Source organism: Astyanax mexicanus, chromosome 18 (genome assembly GCF_023375975.1).
Source record: "Astyanax mexicanus isolate ESR-SI-001 chromosome 18, AstMex3_surface, whole genome shotgun sequence".
NCBI lineage: Eukaryota > Metazoa > Chordata > Actinopteri > Characiformes > Acestrorhamphidae > Astyanax > Astyanax mexicanus.
The window spans coordinates 3,497,501-3,520,844 of record NC_064425.1 but is presented as its reverse complement, the minus strand read 5'-3'; the positions used below and the strand labels follow the sequence as shown (position 1 = coordinate 3,520,844).

The following is a 23,344-nucleotide window of genomic DNA, read 5'->3' as shown; positions in this document are numbered from 1 at the left end:
TATTACTTAAGACCAACATATAAAAGAGTAGTTTTGCATAACATTGAAACATTGTAATTTAGTTCTAGTTTTAGTTCTTGCAGGGGGTGTTTGTTGCAAATATTTGAGATGAACCATTTTCATATTATATGTTGATTACACTAATTAAGGCAAGCAGAGAAAGTTTCATACTGAACAAAGACTTTTAACTATATTTTTTGTAGATCTTCAAACTTTAAGACGGGTCAATCTGACCCTTAACATAACAGGAGGGTTAAATATAACCCTTCAGAACCTTTATTTTAAAGAGTGAGGAGGTTAATTATGTCAATATTTAGCAGGCAGCTCTTATTTTTTAAAGCCTGAGCTTTTAAAGCTCACAGAGAGAAGCATGATCAGTGGAACAGAGCCAATGCAGAGATTCTGACCTCCAACAGGACACGGCAGCATCTCTCCATCCAGCCTGGCTTCCACATCTCCACCACTGCAGCTGTCCCCAGGCACCTTCCTGTACCTGTCATCACACAAAACACAACTGCAGTCAGAGAAAATGTGCTCTTTATGAATGTATTTAGTGATTATAAGCAATTATGAGCTTATCCTTGACAATTGTTTCCCACGTTTGGACACTAGGGGGTGCTATTGTTCCAGAACAATGCATTCTCTGCCCTGAAATGACATCATGTTGTCTTTCTCACTATTGCACAGATGTTACAAGTACTACGTACTACTGGTGAACCCTTAAAGTCACCATCAGACACCTATATACATCACTATATGAATAATATCGTTTAATTTAATTTGTTTATTTATTAAATTAAGCCTCATCCTATGCTTATATATTGTATTGGGAAAATTTGCATACACACCACAGATATATAGCAACCATTAATGTATAATAAGACATACAGCTCTGGAATAAAATAAAAAAAAAACACCTAAAAATGATGAGTTTCTTTGATTTTACCAAATTGAAAACCTCTGGAATATAATCAAGAGGAAGATGGATGATCACAAGCCATCAAACCAAACTGAAGAATGTTTGCACCAGGAGTTATCCAAAAGCAGTGTGTAAGACTGGTGGAGAACATGATGCATTAAAACTGATTAATAACCAGGGTTATTCGACCAAATATTGATTTCTGAACTCTTAAAATGTGAATATGAATATGAACTTTTTTCTTTCCATTATTTGAGGTCTGAAAGCTCTTTTTTGTTATTTCAGCAATTTCTCAATTTCTGCAAATAAATTTTCTAAATGACAGTTTTTTTTTAGTTTTTTATGTTTTATTTTACCAAATTGAAAAGCTCTAGAATAAAATCAAGAGGAAGATGACGATCACAAACCATGATCATAAACCAAGCTTGAATTTTTGCACCAGGAGTAAAGCAGCATAAAGTTATCCAAAAGCAGTGTGTAAGACTGGTGGAGGAGAACATGATGCCAAGATGCATGAGAAAAACTGTGATTAAAAACCAGGGTTATTCCACCAAATATTGATTTCTGATTTTTTTTTTTTTGTTATTTCAGACATTTCTCATTTTTTCTGCAAATAAATGCTCTAAAAAATGTTGTCTGTAGTTTATAGAATAAAACAACAATGATCATTTTACTGAAATATAAACCTATAAATAGCAAAATCAGAGAAACTGATTCAGAAATTGAAGTGGTTTATTATTTTTTTTCCAGAGCTGTATATTTATTGATCTTTGATCAAATCCCAATTTAAATAAACAGGTGTAATAAATTTCACGCCCGTAGCCGCTGCAGGTAATCAGCAGTGAGCGATGCAGCATGGCAGCGTGCAGGCAGATCTAATAACCGCAGCTGCTGATGGACTACTGATGCTCTGCTTCCTGCCTGAAGCTGTAAAGGACATTACCGCCGCTGAGACGACAGAACCGTTACAGCCTCGCTAATGTTTCTCACCCTTTGCTGCGGCGGTAGGTCGTGCCCACCGGGCAGGGCACAGGAGGGGCATACAGGTTGCCTAAAAACTCTGGATCAGGGACGCAAACTTGCAAAGACAGGTCTTCCGTCAGCATGAAGCCGTAATCACTGGGGGAAAAAAAAAATTAAAAAATCAGAAATGTTAAAAAATAATGATAATCTATCCAGTCAAGCAAAGCACAGTTTATTAATTCTGCAGAAACTTCAGATATGAGCTGATATGTGTACAATTAAGGAGAAAAAAATGTTTTTCCCACTGAATAATACAGTATTAATCAACGAACATCTATTTTGTGGTTTATTTTCATACATAACGATGATGTGACACTAGTAAGGAACATGGGTGTCGCCATGTTTCATTCCTAATTCACCAGATCTCGCCGCTGGGGGATGAGAACTTTAAAGCTAAGATAAGTTAAATTAACAAAACTGTAATTATTACAAAATGTTAACCTACACAGATTTCTCTCCTGATGCTAATGCTAATGCTGCCCCAGCAGTGCTAGCTGCGCTTAGCAGCAGGCTACTTACAACCTGACTGGTAGAATTCATACATAAAGAACACCGGATTATAAGGCACACTGACAATTTTTAGGAAAGTTTAAGGATTTTGAATGCATTATAGTGCAAAAAACACTGCTCGACTGTTGGTTTTACAAATATGCCATATAACAAATATGCAATAACATATCCCATAACATTTTAGTCCAAATTCACTCACTCCAAACCACAAGTAAGCATGTACTAAAATGTACCTGGTTCTGGGTAACATTTATCCCTAATAGAAAAATGTGGAAGAAACTGACAAACGACTGAACCCAAAGTTACACATATTTGTACAAAGTATCAAAAGAAAATATTTTAAGCAAGAAATGAAATGAGATTCAGAAAAAGAGTGAGCACACAGTCACCTCCTCCTAATAGAACACTTATATACCTTAAACAAAAGTGTGACAATGCCTATAAATGAAGTAATCTTCCTGTTTTTAGCTTTAGATATTAGCAAAAATGGAAATAAGTTGAGCCCCAATTAAACAGGAACAGAACCTTTGCATGTAACAGGACAATAGGAACAGTAAGAACAATAAGTAACAAAATACATGGTGTAAATAAGGCACACAATGTACTGAACATTCAGATAACGATGCTGTAAACCAGAATGGACCATTGGGTTTCCCCCCATCTGTTTCTAGGCAGAGAAGGTTTTCTTTCCAGATTGAAAAATCAATTAATCAGGAATAAAAAACTCTGCTTCCATCTGCTGACACCTTTTATGGAGACGCAGATTTCATTTTCCAGCAGGACTTTGCTAATTTTCCTTTTTTTTTTAATTCTAATTTTCTGATTTAGACACTGATTTTTAAAGGGTTTTCATTGTCTGTAAGCCAAAATCATCAACAATAAAATAAATAAACACTTAAATTAGATCACTCTGTGTTTAATACATTTATATAATATATGAGTTTCACATTTTCAACTGAATTACTGAAATAAATGAGCTTTTTAAGGATATTTTATTTTTTAGAACTGATTGGACAATCAAGCTAAACATAAGGATAATATTGATTAAATAATCATTCAGAAAAGGAGTAAACTGCAGATTTTAGAGCAGTGTAAATACCATGCAGTAATAAAGCACCATTAGAAAGAATGTGCTGGGCCACTGGGGAAGCCATGCTACAGCACAACCCTGTGATCAATAACATGGATCTAAAAACACTGAGCCACCAGTAGACCACTGAAACGCTAGTTACGAATGTAACTGTGGTTCTATGAATGCTGGATGACCGCCAGAGGGCGGCTTAGCCTAGTGGATATTCCCTTGGGCACAGCAATGGACCGAGCAATTATACCAAAAAAAGCATGTGACCCACCCCTACAAGGGGCCGTCACACCCACCTATCTTCCTCGGAACAACTTCTCGCGCAACCCGCGGACTGACCGAGTGACGACAGACTCTGGCGGTCATCCAGCATTCATAGAACCACAGTTACATTCGTAACTAGCGTTCTATTTCATGCCTCCTGACCGCCAGAGGGCGGCTTAGCCTAGTGGATGACGCATACCAACTTTGTCACGAGGGCAGCACATCCAATGGCAGATTCTTGGCTGAGAGCACGGATGAGGCCAGATCCATTTGCGCAGCCACATTCAGCCGGTAGAACCTCGAAAAAGTGCAAGGAGACGACCAGGTCGCGGCTGAGCACACCTCTGACAGGGGAACACCCCGAAGTACCGCCCAGGATGTGGAAACTGCACGAGTGGAGTGGCATGTCACAGATGCAGGTAACGTGATACCAGCTGCATCATACGCCATCCTGATGACTCTTACCACCCAGTGTGAGAGACCCTGTTTAGAGAGTGGCCCACCCACTGTGCGGCCACCAAAACACACAAAAAGTTGATCAGTGGAACGAAGAGGTTCCGTAGCTGAAACATATTGCCTGAGTGCACGAACAGGGCACAGAACTGAAGGCTGATCCACAAGCTCGTCCTGAAACGCAGACAGAGCAATAGACTGGTTAACAAAAGATGATTCCAGAACCTTTGGCAGAAACACAGGATTAGGCCACAATGTGACACCGGAACAATCAGGCCACCAACGTAAACAAGCAGCACTAACTGAAAGTGCATGCAGCTCACTGACACGTCTTGCTGAGGCAACAGCTAAGAGAAAGGCAGTTTTGAGTGAAACCCATTTAACACCCGTTTGTGATAGAGGTTCAAAGGGAGCACACTTTAAGAGGCTTAAAACACAAAGTAAATCCCACTGAGGGCAGCGCGGGGTCCTGACAGGCCTTAGGCGCCTAGCACCCTTAAGAAAGCCACAGATCAGTTTGTGAGAACCTAAGGATGATCCATTAATGTCCACATGACGGGCCGATATGGCAGCGACATAAACTTTCAATGTGGAAGGTGCCCTACCCGCATCAAACAGATGCTGGAGGAAATCCAGCACTACAGGAATATCACAGTGCACAGGAGAAACCCTGAACTTAGTGCACCAATCAGAAAACAGCTTCCAACGGTTACCATATAAGAGACGGGTAGACTGAGCTCTGGCATTCTCCACAGTGTATTTCACAGAGGCAGAACAAGCCATTAAAACATCAGGGGGCCCAGAGGCCACACCCAGAGCTGGAGGCGTTCCGGACACGGGTGCCACAGTCGCCCCCCCATCTGTGAGAGAAGGTCCCTCCTCACAGGAAGTGGCCAGGGCTCGCTGCTGAGTAGGCAGTGAAGCAGAGGAAACCAGGGTCTGGCAGGCCACTGTGGAGCTACCAGCAGGACACTGTGTCTGCACTGTTGAATTCGGAGCAGGACGCTCAAAAGAAGCGGAATTGGGGGAAAGGCATATAAAAGGCAGCGTGGCCATTCGTGTGCCAACGCGTCTGTCCCCATCGCTCTCTCTTCGTCCATGCGAGAGAACCATCGCTGGCAATGTGTGGTGGTCGCACTCGCAAAAAGATCGACCGCAGCCATGGCATAACGATCCCATATTTGACGCACCACATCCGGGTGTAAGCACCACTCGCCCGGGTCCAACCTCTGCCTTGAGAGAAAATCCGCAGTCAGATTGAGGGTCCCAGCAAGATGAATCGCCCGCAGCGATGCCAGCCTGTGATTTGCCCAGGTGAGGATGCTGCGTGCCAGACGCAGAGCAGGCAGGGAACGAGTACAACCTTGGTGGTTTATGTTGTAAACAACTGTCATATTGTCTGAACGAACAAGAACATGACGACCCTGGAGTTGTGGCAGAAAATGCTGGAGTGCCAAATAAACCGCTCTCAGCTCGAGGAGGTTTATGTGGTCCTGGGCTCGGTGAAAACTCCAAGAACCCTGCACAGCGCTGCGTTGCCATACAGCACCCCAACCCGTGAGAGATGCGTCGGTGGTGATTATCTCCCGACGTGATGCCACGACCCCCAGCGGTACCCCCGCCATGAGAAAAGAGCGGCGCCTCCACGGGGCGAGAGCCTCCTCGCACCCCCGATCGATCAGCACCAGCCTGTGTTTGTGACGGATCGGATCGAGCCCCAAATGATTCATCCAGATCTGAAACGGTCGCAGTTCCAGCAAACCGAGCGGCAAAATGCACACAGCCGCTGTGAACATTCCCAGCAGACGTAACAGGTGACTGTAGCGGACGCAGCGGCCCACGTGAACTCTGGAGAGTAATCTCAGAATACTCACCACACGCTGTGTCGTCAGAGATGCTCTCATTGCTCGCGAGTCTAAGTTCATGCCTATGAACTGAACAGACTGACTCGGGCAGAGGGAGCTTTTCTCCAGGTTGATGGAAAGCCCCAGCCCTGCTACGTGAGATCGCAACACTTTGAGATCTGCCATCGCTTGCTCCCGCGAGAGTGAACAGATCAGCCAGTCGTCCAGGTACGGCAAGATCTTCATTCCAGCGCGAGTCAGCGGAGATAACGCCGCCGCCATGCATCTGGTAAAGACCCTCGGAGCTAGCGAAAGCCCGAACGGAAGAACCCGGTACTGATAAGTTCGGTTCTGAAAGGCAAAGCGGAGAAAACGCCTGTGTACAGCTGCTATGGGAATGTGGAAATATGCGTCCTTTAAATCCAGAGTGGTGAACCACTCGTTTGGCTGAATCACCTGGAGCACATCCACGGGACGAATCATTTTGAAAGTGAATCGTTTGAGGTGTCGGTTCATCCCCCTCAAATCCAGAATCGGGCGGAAGCCGCCGTCTTTTTTCGGCACTAGAAAATATTTGGAGCAGTGTCCCTGAAAAAACACGGGACATTTCACCTCCTCTATGGCACGTTTTGCAATAAGAGCACATATTTCCTCCTGAAGAGTGTTTACATGAACTGAACTTTTTACACGTGTCTGAATCAAACGTGCGACTCGCGGGGGTCGACTCCTGAACTGGAGCCGATACCCGTAACTCAGGGTCGAAAGAACCCAGCGATCCGTGGAAGCTACGGACCACGCAGCCAGCTGAGAGTCCGTGAAAACACCCACTGGCTGCCCCTGCTCGTCAGCGCGAAGCGCGCGGTCCTTTCGTTCCAGCGGGGGGGCGCCGATGGGGAGCTGGAGGGCGGCGAAAGTGTCCAGAGATCCGAGGGGGAGATCGCCTATTCGCCTGAGTTGGCATACGCCTGATCTGATCAGAGCGAGCCTGTGGAAGAACTGAACGCGGGCGTGTAAACACACGCTCAGAGCGATGTGATTTCGGCTGCTGCTGTCGCGTCTCGGTCATACGAGCTCGGCGCTCCAAAGCCTCTGTGGCCGCCGGTCCGAATAACTGGCCGGGCATTAACGGGAGATCCCGGAGCGCGGTTCTGCACGCATCAGACAACGGCGCTTGAGAAAGCCACAAATGACGGCGTAATCTCACAAGGCTAGCCATAAGACTGCCTAACTCCTGTGTCAGGAATCCCATTCCATGTAGAACAGTCTGCAGAGCACCTCTAAAGGCAGAAGGCATATCTACCAGCTGAGGTGAAGACTCCATTTCCAAAAGGAGATGAGAAACAGTATTATCCAGCCGGCCAATGCGCGCTGCGTGATTGTATGCTTTAGCGATACCTTCATCAGTGCGTCTGCATGCCTTGCTTGGGCATCGGACATCAGAACGCAGCGCTTCGTCAGGAGAAACAACCAGGGAGGCGACCGAAGGCTCCACTGGAGGGATACGATCCAGTCCGTACTGAGCCGCGTCGGACATGTTCCAAAACGACCGAGCCAGGGAAGAAGGTCGAGATCGCGAAGCTGCAGCCAAAAAGGCTGACTGGAGCTCTCCCACAAATGCGCTGCAAGGAGGAATGAGAGCGGGGCTATCCGCCGCGGTTAGCTTAAAGTAAGCACTGGAGCTGGGATTAGGCTGTGCTGGAGCGGAGCCAAGCCGAGCCAGAGTAGCGCGAACCATAGTTGGGAGGGGAGAAGTGTCCTCCAACGCACTTCCATCATCCACAACCGAGCCGGAGCCGAGAGGAGAGCCCGCTGCAGAGAGGGGCGATCGTGGGAGGGAAACAGCCCGTCCAGTGTAGTCAGCAGCATTGCCTGAAGTAAAGAGGCTATCCGTGGCTGCAGTGGAGAGTAAATCATCATCATCCTCCACGGGCTCGGAGTCGGCGGTCTCAGCGCCGAGCTGGAGGGCAGCGGGCAGCTGGTGACTCTGAAGCTGAGTAACGAGAGCTTCCAAGCGGTCCAGGCGTGAACGTAGAGCACCTGCCTTCCTTTTTGGTGCTGGCTCGTCCGCAGGTCGCGAAGAAGAGCGCTTAGTTCCTGTTTTCACCATCGAGGAACCCGAGGAGGAGAGCATGGCGTCGTCGTTAATAAGGACGGACGCAAGCCGGTGTTGGCGTGAGGCGAAGGGAATTGTCGCACAATGCACGCAAGGGTCAGACAGAGCTTCACGGAGGTGAGAGACCCCGAGGCAGGAGGGGCACAGGGTGTGCGGGTCGTCTGGCTGCAGCGGCGCGAAGCACGCTCGACAGGCAATAGGCTCCATAGCAGGCGGTGCACACAGAGGATCCACGGCGGACGGGAGTAATACGCACGCGGTATTGGACCAGCGATGCAGTAGGCCGTGGCGAGCGAGTGCAGGTAAGGTGCACTAACACTCAGCGAACCCGGGCAAGCGGGGTCACCGCAATACTCACCGCCCGGGCCACGCTAGTTCTCAGGAGTGAAAACGAGTAAATCCGAAATCCAGTAGAATCCAGTAAATCCAATAACGAAACAGCTCGTGAGGGCAGAATTCTGCAGCTCCGTGAGCTGTGAACGGTCCAAGCGCGAGAGGAAAAAGAGGAAGATAGGTGGGTGTGACGGCCCCTTGTAGGGGTGGGTCACATGCTTTTTTTGGTATAATTGCTCGGTCCATTGCTGTGCCCAAGGGAATATCCACTAGGCTAAGCCGCCCTCTGGCGGTCAGGAGGCATGAAATAGAACTGCTCTTATCAGACAGACAGCACTTTCATCTCTGGAAGAAAGAGGAATAAAATCAAGCTCCACTCTCACTTCAGAGATCTTTCTCTTCATCTTTCCACTGGTTTTCCATCAAGAAAACCACGAAGAGGAATACTGTATGAGTAAATCACACACTTCTGGTATTCTCAGATCTGTGCACCGACAGGTCAGATCTCATTATCACTGGATGTGTCTGAGACTATATTTGCACGGCGAGAAACAGAAAATGCTCCATCTAGCTCTAAAAGAAAGTTAAACTTTAGAGGTGTGAAAACATCTCCCTGTGGATTGTACCAAAAAAATAAAATAGAAAGTTAATCTCCAGAAAAGAACAGAAGTTCAGGGAGTTCTGTGTCTTATTTTCCTAGTCTTCAACAAATGAAGAACAGTTTTCAGTAGAAATGAAATAAATAAAGCTGTAGATTCACATGGACTGGTGGTCACATGACCTGAATGTTATGGAACAGGAAAAAAGGAACCACTACAGGTGTCTACTGATGAATTTTGATCATACTGTGATCATACATATTAAGATAAATATTGTGTACTGTTTTTATTTATTTCATTTTTAAAATTATATAAGCGTTATGTATAACTATTTATATATTTTATTGTTGATTATGGCTCATAGCCAATGAAAAATCAGTATGTTGTAAAGAAACATTTGCAAAGACATTAAAAGACTGTTATTAGTGTAAAAATATCTGTAATTTTAAGACGTTTCTAACTGTTGTCCGTCTCACTATTAGCCAATCAGAGGCGATATATTTGCATGTATGAATATTCACGAGCAAGAGCTGAAATCCTATCGTTTCTTCCAGCCCACTCCTCCACGGGACTAAAGCAGTGTTATACTGGATCACCGGAGCACTTTTTCAGAAAAACAGAGCAAAAAAGAAAAAAAGAGAGAAGCCTTTTGGATTTTTTAACTTAAAAGTTCTATTTCCTGAAAGGAATGAATGAGGATTTTACGATAAAAGAGTTTCTTTAGGTAATTTGAGGAAATGCGTGACTGTATCGTCGATTTGGTTGTTTTTTTTCTCTGTGTGTGTGTTCTTGAGCAAGTCTTTTTTTGTGAATTTCAGAAGGACTTTTAAAAAAGTTTTGGGTGGAAGTGCTTCCTCTGTGGAATTGAGCTGGCAGCCTCTCTCTCATTGGCTGATCATGTGAACTTTAGTATTTGGAGTGTTCTCATTGGTTGTTTTGTAATCATGTGTGTTTTAAAAGCTGGAATGTTATTAACTTTTGTCTTTTAACCCTGATGAAGGCCTGAGCGCCAAAAAAAAACGCGTTGGTTATTCTTGTACTGCTAATAAATCAGAAATTCTCCAGTCAACAAGTGCTTTTACCATTTTTTGATCATAAAAACAGCTCAAATTGCATTTATTCATACTAGAGACCACAACGAAATATTATAAAATGAATGAAAAAACGATGGAATGAGAGCTTTAACAGCTGGTGACTCATGTTAACCAGATTTAAGATTTGGTTTAATATGGGTGTGTTCTTCACCAGCACTGTAGGATCTGATGTTAGATTAAGATTAGAGATGTTTATGGAGGAGATCTGCTCTCTCACCACTCGTAATCCTGCCGGGTGCAGGAGCAGTTGGACAGACTGACGGGGCGGTCGAAGTCCTCGCCGTTAAAGCAGGTGGCGTGAGGTGTGCGCCGCTTATACACCAGCTCTCGACCCAGCAGACACCCGTTCCCACGCTCATCAGACGGGGACCAGTGCTTATAGTCTCCGTCAGTGCACGGCACGCCTGGACACATATAATACACACACACACACACACACACACACACACACACACACACACACACACACACACACTGCTTAAAACCTCACTCCTGGCCTGTACTGACACACAGCAAGCTAAAACATGCTCAGCGAAAGCAGTTAAACGAAAATAACAAAGTGTGAAGAGTGTGAAGACACATGCCATGTGACAGGATGATCTACACATCTGTTCTTAAACTCGGAATTCAAATAATTAATAGAAAGTTAGGAAGCTGTTAATAAAAAAAAGAACAGAAAAAGAAAAAAGAAACAGATTTAGAAGCAGAAAAACAAACAGAAACAACAGGAAGCTTCAGGGAAAAATATTAAAATAGATTATAATAATGAGATTTAATATCCAGACTTCTCATGCTTAAACTATATTAAGACTCTAGTGAAATATTATAAAAGTATTACATAAAAGTATTAAAAAACTGTTTTTTTTTACATATTAAACCATTTTATTGATTTATCTTGAATATATAACAATAAATATTTATATTTTAAACATGCATTAAAGAGCTTCATATTTTTTTTTTACCCAAGAAGGGTTTGTTATACATTCATATATACTATACTTTATATTTCTTAAATATTATTTTTTATTTATTGTTGTATTTTAAGTGACTTAACAATATATATGTTTCTAGAAAGCTATTACCTAAACTCTGCAAATAGTTTTGTGCACAAAAAGTAATGACTGAATTGCATATAAAATTTGTAATTAAATTTACTGACTAAATTCTTGTCTAAAAATATACTATAAAAGCAGTCAAAGGTGCTGTCTTTATTATCCATCTTTTAATACAATACTGTTGCTCACAAATTGTTTAAAATGTTTATTAAAACTGATGAAACATATATTCATTAAAACATATACAGCTCTGTAAAAAAAAAAATAAGAGAGCACTTAAAATTGATGACTTTCCTTGATTTTACTAAATAAAAAAAACTCTGGAATATAATCAAGAGGAAGATGGATGATCTAAAGTGGTCTCTTATTTTTTCCCAGAGCTGTATATATTGTTATTATTTATTAAAAGGTGAAGCTGAGAAGCGGTGAGGTCTCACCGAGCACATCGGTGGCATTGACTTGCAGAATGAGCCAGCTGTGCTTCTGGTCGGCGTAGGAGCCGAAGATGGTGAAGATGGTGCTCTTCTCTCCCGGCTCCGTCAGCAGCTGGTACACGTAGACCTCCTGCTCAGAGAACTGGAACTCGGTCCAGGTCTCACCTTCATTAGTGCTGAACCTGGAATATACAGGTACACATCAAATCTAACAATCTGCAATACGGTCTGTGCCAAACATGCCAATCTGACGCGCATACAAACATTACAGACGCATGCAGGCAAACAAAAGCTACAAACCATGACTTACTTGAGTGTTTTGGTGGAGCCGCCTTGGCTGATGGCCATCAGTATGCCTCCATGGTCACCCCAGGTGTAGAAGTGAGGACCAGCCAGAGCCTGTAGGAGTGTTATCATTAGTTAAGTTGACAGCAGCATGTGCGATTAACAAGCTACGAACACGACTGAACAATTATTAAATAAATTGGGGGTAGGCCTGTCGAGATAACTATGTGAATAACAGCCGGCTTTGACGGCTTTTGGCTCTCGACGAATCTTTCAGACAGCGACATCTATCGGTTAGGAAATGAGGAAATGTAGTGCACGCAGAGTTTATACAGCAGTGACTGTGCCTCCACACACAGAGGAGAGTGTGAGTGTGTGAGGAGATGTGTTAGCTAGCAAACGTATTCGAGGCTAATATGACTTTCTCAAAACTAAACAGCTTTAGAGAAGATTTAGAAAAGTCCAATCTGGGATGGGCTTTGTTTTAAAGCTGCATTCCACGGCTCTGGTGTGTACTCTGGAGTATTATTGGAGTATTTTGGCTTTAAGCCAATTGAGTTAGGGGAACCATCAGCACGAATGAGCCGGTATGTTTACTGTTATGTTTCAAAACCGTGGCAACAAAAGCTTGCAATACTGCTAACCTGAGATCTTATTTAAAGCACAAATATACAGCCAAATGTTTCAAGCTGAATATTGAATATGAATATTGTTCCCCCAGAGAGATCCTGCCTCAAACCCCACACGCTAAACATACTGGTGTTCGTTGCTCTGAATTTGTCTGACAGTTACATAAAAAAATACATTTATAGCAAAGAGCTACGACCTGCTGAGCTATCTGTGTCTTTGATCATATGGAGACGTGTGTTTTTAGCTAATATGTGTTTTACAGCATATATATATATATATATATAAATATATATATATATATATATATATATATATATATATATATATATATATATATATTTATATATATATATATATATATATATATAAATATATATATATATATATATATATATATATATATATATATGATAAAATAAGAATCAGCAAAAGCCTGTGTTGTGTCCAGAGTTAAAATATAAAAAAAAAATAACTGAATTAATGTAAATGTTGCTTTAATCTATATGTTGTTTCTTTATTTTTTTATAAAGGTTTGTTTAATATTTAGTGCCGTTTTCTCAGAACCCACAGAGTCTCAGGGTGGCTGCACTTTATTTGTTTTAGTTATTTAGGATATAAAAATATTTTTTTTATATTGGAAGCCCAATGTCTGCTCTTAATAATATATAATATATAATATATAATAGTATTATTATGCTAGTGTATTATTAGTGTGGCACATTGTCTTAAAGCTCCTTTGGGAGCCTAGAAGCAGGAAAAAAAGCTTTTTCTGTCGTGCCCCTTTAAAATGAAAATATCATTTATCGCAATAATTTCTGGGACAATATATCGTCATGAAAATTTTGTTTTCGTGACAGGATTAATTTGGGGGAGGGGGGGTTCAGTACCTCTCTCCACCGGACTCCTGCACTGCTGGACACGTACACATTGGGCTTGTTGGCCAAATTCTTCCCCACAGATCCTGAAAAGAGAGTAAGAGAGTCCCAGTCAGAGAGAGAGAAAAGAAAAGGCAAGAAAATAAGATATTTCTCAAGAAAAAAATGAGAAATTAAGAATAAACAACATGAAAAGAAGAAAATCTAAGAAATAACAAACATTAAAATGAGATCTAATGAGCAAAAGAGGAAGCAAAAATAAGAAATAATGAAAGAAAGGTTTATTGTGACATCAATACATCAAACACTTGGACACATCTTTCATTATTTTTATTAATTTTCTTATTTAATTTATTTTCTAAATTGTAGAATAATATTAGCACATTTTTTGTATAAGGATTGGTCGTAAAAATACAATAATAATAATAAAAGCAAAAGCAGACAGAAGTCAGTATTTCATACACTGTGTAACACATTGCAGACATACACTCAAAACATACACTTCTGCTTTACTGAGAAAAACCTTTAGCAGATAAGTCTGCATGTTTAGGAGCATGACACAGACAGGAAGCAGACAGACAGCAAAAACACAGGAAGACACACAGGAAGCAAGAGCTCAACTCTCCTCTATGCAAACTCAGGTACGTCCAGACACCATCAGAGCTCTCTGCACGTTTTTTATTCAGTCTATAAATCCCTCCATCACACTGTGGACTGAGGAATGTAAAATAAGACACCAAAACATCAGAAATGTTATGTCCTATTCATCTGTCACCCGCTCTCAGACCTCACTTAACCTCTGCCTTGCCATGAGCATGCTGACCAGTGATCAGACTAGACGCACTCACAAGATAACACCTCACACCTTATAAAGGTGTGAGTGTTTCTAAGCTGGTCTCTGAACTCTACTCGTGGTCTGTCCCTGTTAGCTTAGTGTTTTATATTAAATATGAATTCAGATTCATCACTCTGACTCACAGTTCCACTTTGACCTGTTTTAGATTGTTCAGAAGACACAAAACATCTCAGAACCAAATAAGAACAAGAGTTACACATTAATAGAAACCCTCACAGAAATCCCAAGACTCATCCTCTTTTCATCTTTGCTTCTGAATGCCAGACAATACATTTTCTGACACAAAGCCATCAGCCAACCTGTAAGACATCAGCTCCAGGCTAACGTGCATTAAGCCCAAGCATGCAGCTCATCATACGGTGGCAGAAATGTACTTGTTCAATTTATTTTCAACATACATTTCACTCCCCAGTTCATATACTGACATTAATCTTTCATTCAAAGGGATTAGCAAAATTACTGCACTAACCACTTAGGAATTAGATATTTGTAACACAGCCCCTGCATTTACACAGGCTCAAAAGTAATTGTATAACTGACTGATAAGCAGGATTATGGTCAGCTGTGGCCTGTGCCCTCATTATTTCAAATACAAAGAGTTTTATAGGTTATAAATAGGCAGACATTTGAGAAAAACATTTCATGTGGTTGAATTTACATTTGGTAGCATTTTATATGAATGAGAGCAAGGCTGCACGATATTGGGGAAAAATGGGGTGAAAATTTTTGTCGTGCAATATAAGAAAATGCAGAAATTCTAACCAAATTAGGCAATCAATGATCCAACATGTTAAGATATTAACAATGTAATATGTGTATTACCAATTGGAGCAAATAAATAAGTGTTGGGTAGATATAACAACAATAATCTTTCCAATATCATCATGCTTTGTATCAAGAAACAATATTTTTAATGTAATATGACTTTGCACAAACAGTACGGAGAAGGAACTTAATTTGAAAAAAACAGACAACAGAAACATCATCTGTCAAACATGGTGGCGGAATATTATGGAATATGCATGCACGACTGGGTCACTGTTTACCTAATGAAATATTTAGATTCATTCTTTTATTTTTTTGTTCAGATTCAGTCAAAGTGTGCAAAAATGATTGGATGGTGCTTAACAGTGGGAATGTGCAATGACTTTCTTAATATAAAGAAATGTAATGTTCTTCAAAAGCGGAGTCAAAAATTTGACCTCCTCTCAGGAATTGAGGAATAAATCATTTGAAATCCACTGATGTGATGTACAGAAGAAAAACTACAGGGTAACTGATTTAAGTAAAGCTAATCTATATAAACAAAATGAACTGTAATTCTTAAAAAAACATTTTCTTTCAAGTGAAGCGAGTGCTGGATGTGAATCTACACAGCTTTCTCTCCTGAAAACTGTTTATTTGGGTAAGTAAAGCGCTTCCTTTTATTTATAGTAAGCTTAGATTTCCAGATTTCCAATAAGGCTGGGTGCAGCAGCATTAGCATTAGCGTCTAACCACTAGCGATACACTGAGGAGCCCTGGGTGTTCCAGTAAGCCAGGGCGATATTAGCTACCGGTTCTTCCCACATAGCTTGTTGTAATGTGGTAAACATGCAGACTACAGTCCAATATACTCACCTCTGAACAGTGCAAGAGCTAGCGCTTAGCGTGGTTAGCGGCTAATGCTAATACTGCTCCAGTCTCTGTGCTGGAGAACTAAACTGAAACTCCTGTATAACTCTGTGCTTCAGCAGAGTGGCTTTACTGCTCCTTAATACCTGACTGATAATTATTGGGGAAATTAAAGGATTTTATGTGCGTCTTATAGTGCTAAAAATACAGTATATATAAAACGTATAGTGTGATTTCTGATTATGTGTCTGCTGACAGAAGTAAAAAAAGAAAATGGATAGAAGATTATAGAGCTAAACTTCATTCTTCTACCCTGTGAAATATTTCTGTAGAACAGAAGTGTGCGTTAGTGTGTGTCAGTGTATTTCTGAGACTGTGCACGTGTGAATGTGTGTGTGTTAATTAGCCGGTGGCTGATAAAGCAATAATTAGCACATCTGTGTCACAGCTATAGCGCCCAAAGTGGGCAGACATCTTCACAAAACCTGCTCCTCTCCTCCTCTCCTCCTCCTCTCCCCTCGCTGCCCGTTACCTAATAATCATTTAATTAAAGGGCCGGCGGAGACTGGCAGACGAAAGCAGAGGAGAAGAAAGAGAGGAAAGGACGAGTGTGCCTTCCAGAAACCAGCTCAGAAGAAAATCAATGTTTTCCAGCAAGCGTAAAAAATCCAGCCAAACGAGGCACACACTCCAGAGCAAGGCAGGCCTGCCCCCTATCATTACACACTGCTCACAGGGGTGTATTAGGGTGTCACTGGGGCTTGAGCTCAGACTGTGTGTATATACACGCGCGCGCACAATGTTTTTTTTTTTGGTGTTGAAATATTTCAGAGAAAAAGGAAATAGAAGCTTCAACAAGTCTGGTTTGCAGCTTCCTTACAATTCTGAAACACACACACACACACACACAGAGCAGAGGATGTGTGAACAGAAAGAAGAAGGGCTGGTCATGTGACTCACCTGTTGCCATGATGAGGCCAGGTGCCGACTCTTTAGACAGGATGGGCATCCTCCTCAACTGAATATTCAACAGCTGACTCCAGCGCTGAGCCAGGTGCAGAGAACAGCCCTTAGAGATCTGAGAGAGAGAGAGAGAGAGAGAGAAATGAGAGAGAGAGAGAAAAAGAAAATGTGTAAACAGGATACAGATAGAAGAGAGAGAAAAAGAAAGGAGAGAGAGAAAAGAAAAGGAAAGTGAGAGGAAAAAAGAAGAGAAGAGAAGAGACAAAAGAGAAAAAAGAAAAGAGAAAGAGAGCAGTAAAAAAAGGAAAACAGAGCAAGAGAAAGGCAGGAGAGAAAGAAACACGAGGAAGACAAAAGAGAGAAAAGAAAAAAGAAAGCGAGAGAGGAAAAAAGGACAGAGAGAGAAGAAAAGGAATGAAAGAGAGACAAGAAAAAAAGGTGGGAGAGAAGAGAAGAGAAGAGAAGAGAAAAAATGAGAGAGAAGAGAACAAGACAGAGAGAGAGAGAGAGAGAGATGGAGAGAAAAGGAACAAGAGAGAAGAGAAAAGGGAGAGAGAGAGAGAAAGAGAAGGAAAAAGGAGAGAAGAGAAGTGAAAAACGTAAAGAGAGAGAAGAGAAAAGGGAAAGAGGAGAAAAGGAGAGTGAGACAGAAAGAGAAGAGAAAAAGGAAACGGAAGAGAAAGGAGAAAATAGGAAAGAGAGACAAAGGGAGAAGAGAAAAAAATGAAAGAAAGTAGAGAAAAAGTTGAGAAAGAGCAGTAGAAATGAAAGAGAGAAAGAGAGAGAAGAGTAAAAAGGAAAGAGAGAGAGAGAAGAGAAGATGAAAAAAAGGAGAGAGAGAGAGAGAGTGATTGAGTGAGGAGAGATTCTCCGGTAAAGGCTTTAATTGTCTGCTTATTAAACTGGGTTTACTGTTCACACAGAAAACCAGTTCATAAACAAACACCACCACCACCAACACCACTTCCTCCCACAGCAAAAAACACCCACACACACACAGAGACAAGCTGCAACACATTAAACCAAACACACACACACACACACACACACACTCAACACACCGTCCTACACAACTCAGCCTAAAGCTGAGCTAGATATTACATATTACAACCAGCACAATATTCACCATGTCTTCACCTGGTGCCATTCACAGAGAACTGAAGATAAATACTATTTGCATCTCATTTGTTTGATTTGGTTCTCCTTATCTATTTTTATGACTTGCATCTTAAAACACTAATCTAATTCATGCAGAGATGCACAAACCTTGTTTATAAACTATTTTCTTAGATTGTAATGTTAATAACATGGTAGTTTACAGAAAAATGAAAAGATGCATTCAATAAAATACATATCATTTCTTGTAAACACACTGTAGGAAAGATGAGGATGAAATAAACATGTTTTTTATGGACTTTCATTCTTTGCAAAGAAGAATAGACAACAATCCCCCAAAATAGGAATTGAGAAGTTGAATACCTGGCAGTTAATAGTTCCTCCGAGGCTGTCGGCAGCGGGGGGCTGCAGCAGCTCCCAGGTTCCCCCCTTATCGAAGGTGATGACCGACCGCATGTTATCTTCACTGAGAGAACCGTTAATCAGCGTAGCAACAAACACCCCCCGCAGACCCTCCACACGGTGCAGATCAGCAAACGGCTCACTGGCAAAGTACCTACACAACACAGACAGAGAGAGAGAGTGAGAGAGACAGAGACAGAGAGAGACACAGACAGACAGACACAGAGACACAGAAACAAACACACAGAGACACAGACAGACAGACAGACGTAGAGAGAGACAGACACAGACAGATACAGACAGAAAAATACAGAAACAGACATGCAAAGACACACACAAACACAGACAGACACAGACAGAGAGAGAGACAGAGAGAGAAACAGACATGCAGAGACACCAAGAGACACACACACAAACACATGCAGGCACACGCAGACAGATGCAGACAGATGCAGAGAGAGAGAGAGAGACACGGAGACAGATACAGACAGAGAGACAAAGAGACACACACAGACAGATGCAGAGAGAGACACACACAGATATGCAGACAGACGCAAAGAGAGAGACACACAGACAGATACAAAAAGAAACACAGACAGAAACACACAGAGAGAGACACACACAGACACACAAAGACAGAGACACACAGAAACAGACACACAGACAGAGACAGAGACACGCAGACAGACGCAGAGAGATGCAGAGAGACACATAGAAACAGACACACAGACAGAGACAGAGACACGCAGACAGACGCAGAGATGCAGAGAGACACATAGAAACAGACACACAAACAGAGACAGACACGCAGACCGATGAGAGAGACACACAGAGACAGACACAGACATACACAAAGACAGAGAGAGACAGAGACACAGACACGCCGAGACACAAACACGTAAAGACACAGACAAAGAGAGAGAGACACACAGAGAAAGAGACACACAGAGAAAGAGACACAGAGAGAGAGACACAGAGAGAGAGACAGAGAAAGAGACACAGGCACACAAACAGATACAGACAGAAAGACACACAGAAACAAAGAGAGAGAGAGACACAGAGAGAAAGACAGAGAGAGAGAGACACAAAGATAGAGAGACAGACACACAGAGAGACACACAAAAACTGATGTTCAATGCACTCTTCATATTAACAATTATTGTATTCTAAACTAAATACAAAAACGATTGGACAAACATTTTCATTCAGTGTTTTTTTTATTTCTTATTTATTTTCTACATTGTAGAGTAAAATTAAAGACATTAAACAATTAAGGGATATGGAATTATGTAGTAAACAGTAAAAAAGTGTTTTTCCTCCACATTAATCCTCTGATCTAAAGCTGATGAACGGAGATGGTGATTTGAGGTGATTTAATTGGGATGAGCTGCAGCTTCACAGCGTGAAGGAAAAGCAGCAATTATTGTTCAGCACCTCCAGGAACTCCCTCCTTCAAGAAGCTGAGAAAACTATTCCAGGTGACTCTACTGAGCTAAATAAATGTGCTACTTAGAAGAATCTAAAGTATAAAACATATTCTGGTTTGTTTGACACTATATGTTTAATAAATCATTCCAGATGTGTACATGTATAGCTTGAATATTTTTAATATTACATTCACAATCAAATCAAATCAAATTAAATTAAATTAACTAAATAACAACCATATAAAGGATATATTAACAGTAATTTCTTTTCATGTTATCTGACTGTTGATATGCTCCCTATTTTTTATTTTATTTTATTTCATCTAATAAGCCAAAAACATACAAAACACTGTCTGAAATGCCTCAAGACTGAAATCAGACTGGCTCTAACATTTCAAGCAAAACTGCAGGACTTTTCTCACAATAAAAGTAAACAGCTTTTACCACTGGACTCTCATTAAATAAAAATCCTGCCCTGAAACCCCTAAACTAGAGAATATGATGTGACGCAGGGCAAACTGTCAGTGTGTGTGGGTGTGTGTGCGGTTTGAGGCTGAGCGGCACGTGTTTGCGTGTGTGTGTGTGTGTGTGTATATATATTTCTATTTCTATATATATATAGAAAAACCACAAATTAATGAACTGTACTCTTGTGGGATGAACCCAAAAACCCAACCGCACACTACTGCACTGGATAGTATGTTTAAAAGTGCATTCATTAGTGTGTGTGTGTGTGTGTGTGTGTGTGTGTGTGTGAGTGAGTGTGTGTAGAAGTGTGTGGTGTGGGGGGGGCACAGGCTATACTTAGCCCAGCAAAATAAACATGCTGTGGTTTAATTATCGCTCTGTGCTCTCTAGGAATAAATGGCCTGATGTAAAGTTACATCACAATGAAAATTAACAGGCCTGATGAGCAGAATTTCTATATTATTTCAGTAGAAACGTTTTACCTGTGAATAGATCAAGTCAAAAAACAGGTAGTGTTTGTTGTAGTGCTGGGCGGTATGACCAATACTTTATATCACAGTATTTTTTTTAGGATTCTGGAAGTTTCACGGTATATCACAGTATTTTTTAACTTATTTATTTATTTTTAATTTTTCATGACTGGTTTTTTATATATATGTTTGTGACACTAAGGGTTTAAATTGAGGCTTTAAATACTATTGATTTTACTTTGTCCCACAAAATTACACAACATATAAAGGAATCATACTTTATTATCAGAAAAACAGCTGAAGAATATAAACAATAGACCTTAAAAAGAGATATGCCAACAACTTTAACAAGGCTTTCTTTTTAAATAGTTCCATAAACACTATAAATGGACCTAAAATACTCAATGTTTGAGTATTTAAAAACGTCTAAAGTTTAAAATCAATTTACAATGTTTTTTCTGAAGCCATTAGAGGCATTACAGTATTAAAATAAGCCACAATGTTGTTCTTTCTTCAGTTAACAAATAAATCTAATTCAGTGTGCATTAATATTATCCTTCAAGCTACATTATTAATATTTTTAAACAGGGCTATAGTTACTTCCTCGTATCCAGAATTTTAAGGAGTGATAATCACTTGGGCTGACTTGTCACAGACATTAGATATAGATGCCTTTCTCAAATGAAGTCTGTCTGTTTAATCAGGTTTCCTTTTTGTGACGACAGAATAGACCTGGACAATAATTTGATATCGTTATTTATCGCGATAAGAAATGTTTTATTTACAGTGATATCATTTTTGTGCTATATCGATATGTATTATTTACAGAATCTGTCACGGACAGACGTTTTTACTGCAGTCAGTTCACTGCAGAGCGTAATCACACAGGCATGCAGCCAGATAAGCTAGTCTAGGCTAGGCTAGGCTAGGCTTGGATAGCTTCACTCTGCATCTAAAATGTCCAGCGATGAAGTCAAACTGACCCCAACCGACCATACATACAATATTTTCCTTATTCTGTCTGAAGCAATTTTGTAGTTTATGTTGTATCTGAGTTATTTACAGTTGATAAAGCCTATAGGTTTGTTTATTTAACGGGGATATCATGATCCTTTTATGTATATGAAGGCTTTTTGTATTCTTTATCCTGGTTGAAGCACTTTTGTTTTGATCTGTTAAATTTGTTTACAAAAGAAGAAGAAGCTCTGCCTCTGTTGTAATTTAAAGTTATTTGTATTGGTAACATGTATATATGTTTATGTTTACAGGGATGTCATGTTTTTATGTTGCTATATGCAAATAAAAGTGAGCATCGAATTATTCTGACATTTTTTTATTTCTAAAGTATTAAAGTTTTTAGTATTAAAGATTTAAATTAAATTTTCAGACAGTAGTAGGTACATTTTTCATAACATTTTTTCTTAGCAGTTTTTTTGAGGCCTTTAAAGTATTTATATCGATATCGTAATTATATCGTATCGACCAAAATTAAGGAATACATTATCATACAAATTTTGGCCATATCATCCAGCACTACATCACAATGAAAATAAACAGGCCTGGTGAGCAGGATCTCTATATTATTTTAGTAAAATAGTTTTACCTGTGAACAGACCAAGTCAAGGTAGTGTCTATGGGATTGTGCTGGCAGTTTTTTTGAAAAACATAGCTTTTTCTTTGAGTTTTGGCTTTTCATGCAAATAAACATACTGATTTTGAGTAATTTTTTAACACTCTCCAGGTTGAGACTTTTTAAGAACCGTTTTCAGTGTTTTTAAAAACTGTTTTCAGGCAGAACACAGCATTCAGAATAGCCTAACTTCGCACAGTTAACGTCTGCACGACTGTTGTCAACTAAGACAGGAACTAACACCTTTATTACACTATAACACAACATACTATATTATGAAAACCATAATACCTACTATCTAGGTGATTCTGAGCAAAGACATTATATTTAGGGAGATCAATCACAGGCTTAAATATGAATAATTTTACAGTTCTTTTAGCAGGTGGCCCTCATTGCATTTATAGAGATGGAAGTCTAGTCTTTCCCGTCAGCATACAAAGATGGCTGATGATGAAAAAACTTTCCTATTAGCAGTGGCAATTGTCAATGTCAATTTTAATAATTAAAACAAGTAAATATTTTTTTTAAAAGAAGATATATTATAACTTAGTCTTAGACGATTTCAGTCTCTTTCAGAATGAGCTTGGTCACTTTTAAGCAAATAAACTTCTTCTGGCCAGGCCATGAGCATTTACCACATGCTAAGTGTTAGCTTGTGCTAAAATTCAAAACACAAACAAGCTAGTTCATGCTTAACTGGGATAGAAACGCAAACCTCATTATTTATCTCATTAGTATTAGATCTCCCTCATCTGCTGACTTGTCACAGATTAGATACATATGACATTAGATACAGATGCCTCCCTCAGACGAAGTCTGTAGTCTACTGTCTAAGATCCCTCATTTGATCTAGTGAGTGGGGCTTTAGTGGGAGTTAACAGTTGAG

At 40.6% G+C, this 23,344-nt stretch overlaps 1 protein-coding gene across 4 annotated transcripts in view; it reads right to left on the bottom strand.

The window, feature by feature from the left end:
• sorl1 (sortilin-related receptor, L(DLR class) A repeats containing) overlaps positions 1 to 23,344 on the bottom strand; it is a 134,684-nt gene that overhangs the window by 41,737 nt on the left and 69,603 nt on the right. For all 4 annotated transcript variants that reach the window (XR_007425247.1, XR_007425249.1, XR_007425248.1 and 1 more), the window contains exons 9-16: positions 18,425 to 18,617; positions 16,943 to 17,060; positions 13,525 to 13,598; positions 12,033 to 12,121; positions 11,726 to 11,904; positions 10,451 to 10,637; positions 1,910 to 2,038; positions 408 to 493 (exon numbers count right to left, since the gene is read on the bottom strand). Coding sequence is in view for 1 of the 4 variants with exons in the window: in XM_022674963.2 (XP_022530684.2) it covers positions 408 to 493; positions 1,910 to 2,038; positions 10,451 to 10,637; positions 11,726 to 11,904; positions 12,033 to 12,121; positions 13,525 to 13,598; positions 16,943 to 17,060; positions 18,425 to 18,617 (1,055 nt within the window). In the remaining 3 variants the exon portion in view is untranslated. The remainder of the gene's footprint in view (positions 1 to 407; positions 494 to 1,909; positions 2,039 to 10,450; positions 10,638 to 11,725; positions 11,905 to 12,032; positions 12,122 to 13,524; positions 13,599 to 16,942; positions 17,061 to 18,424; positions 18,618 to 23,344) is intronic.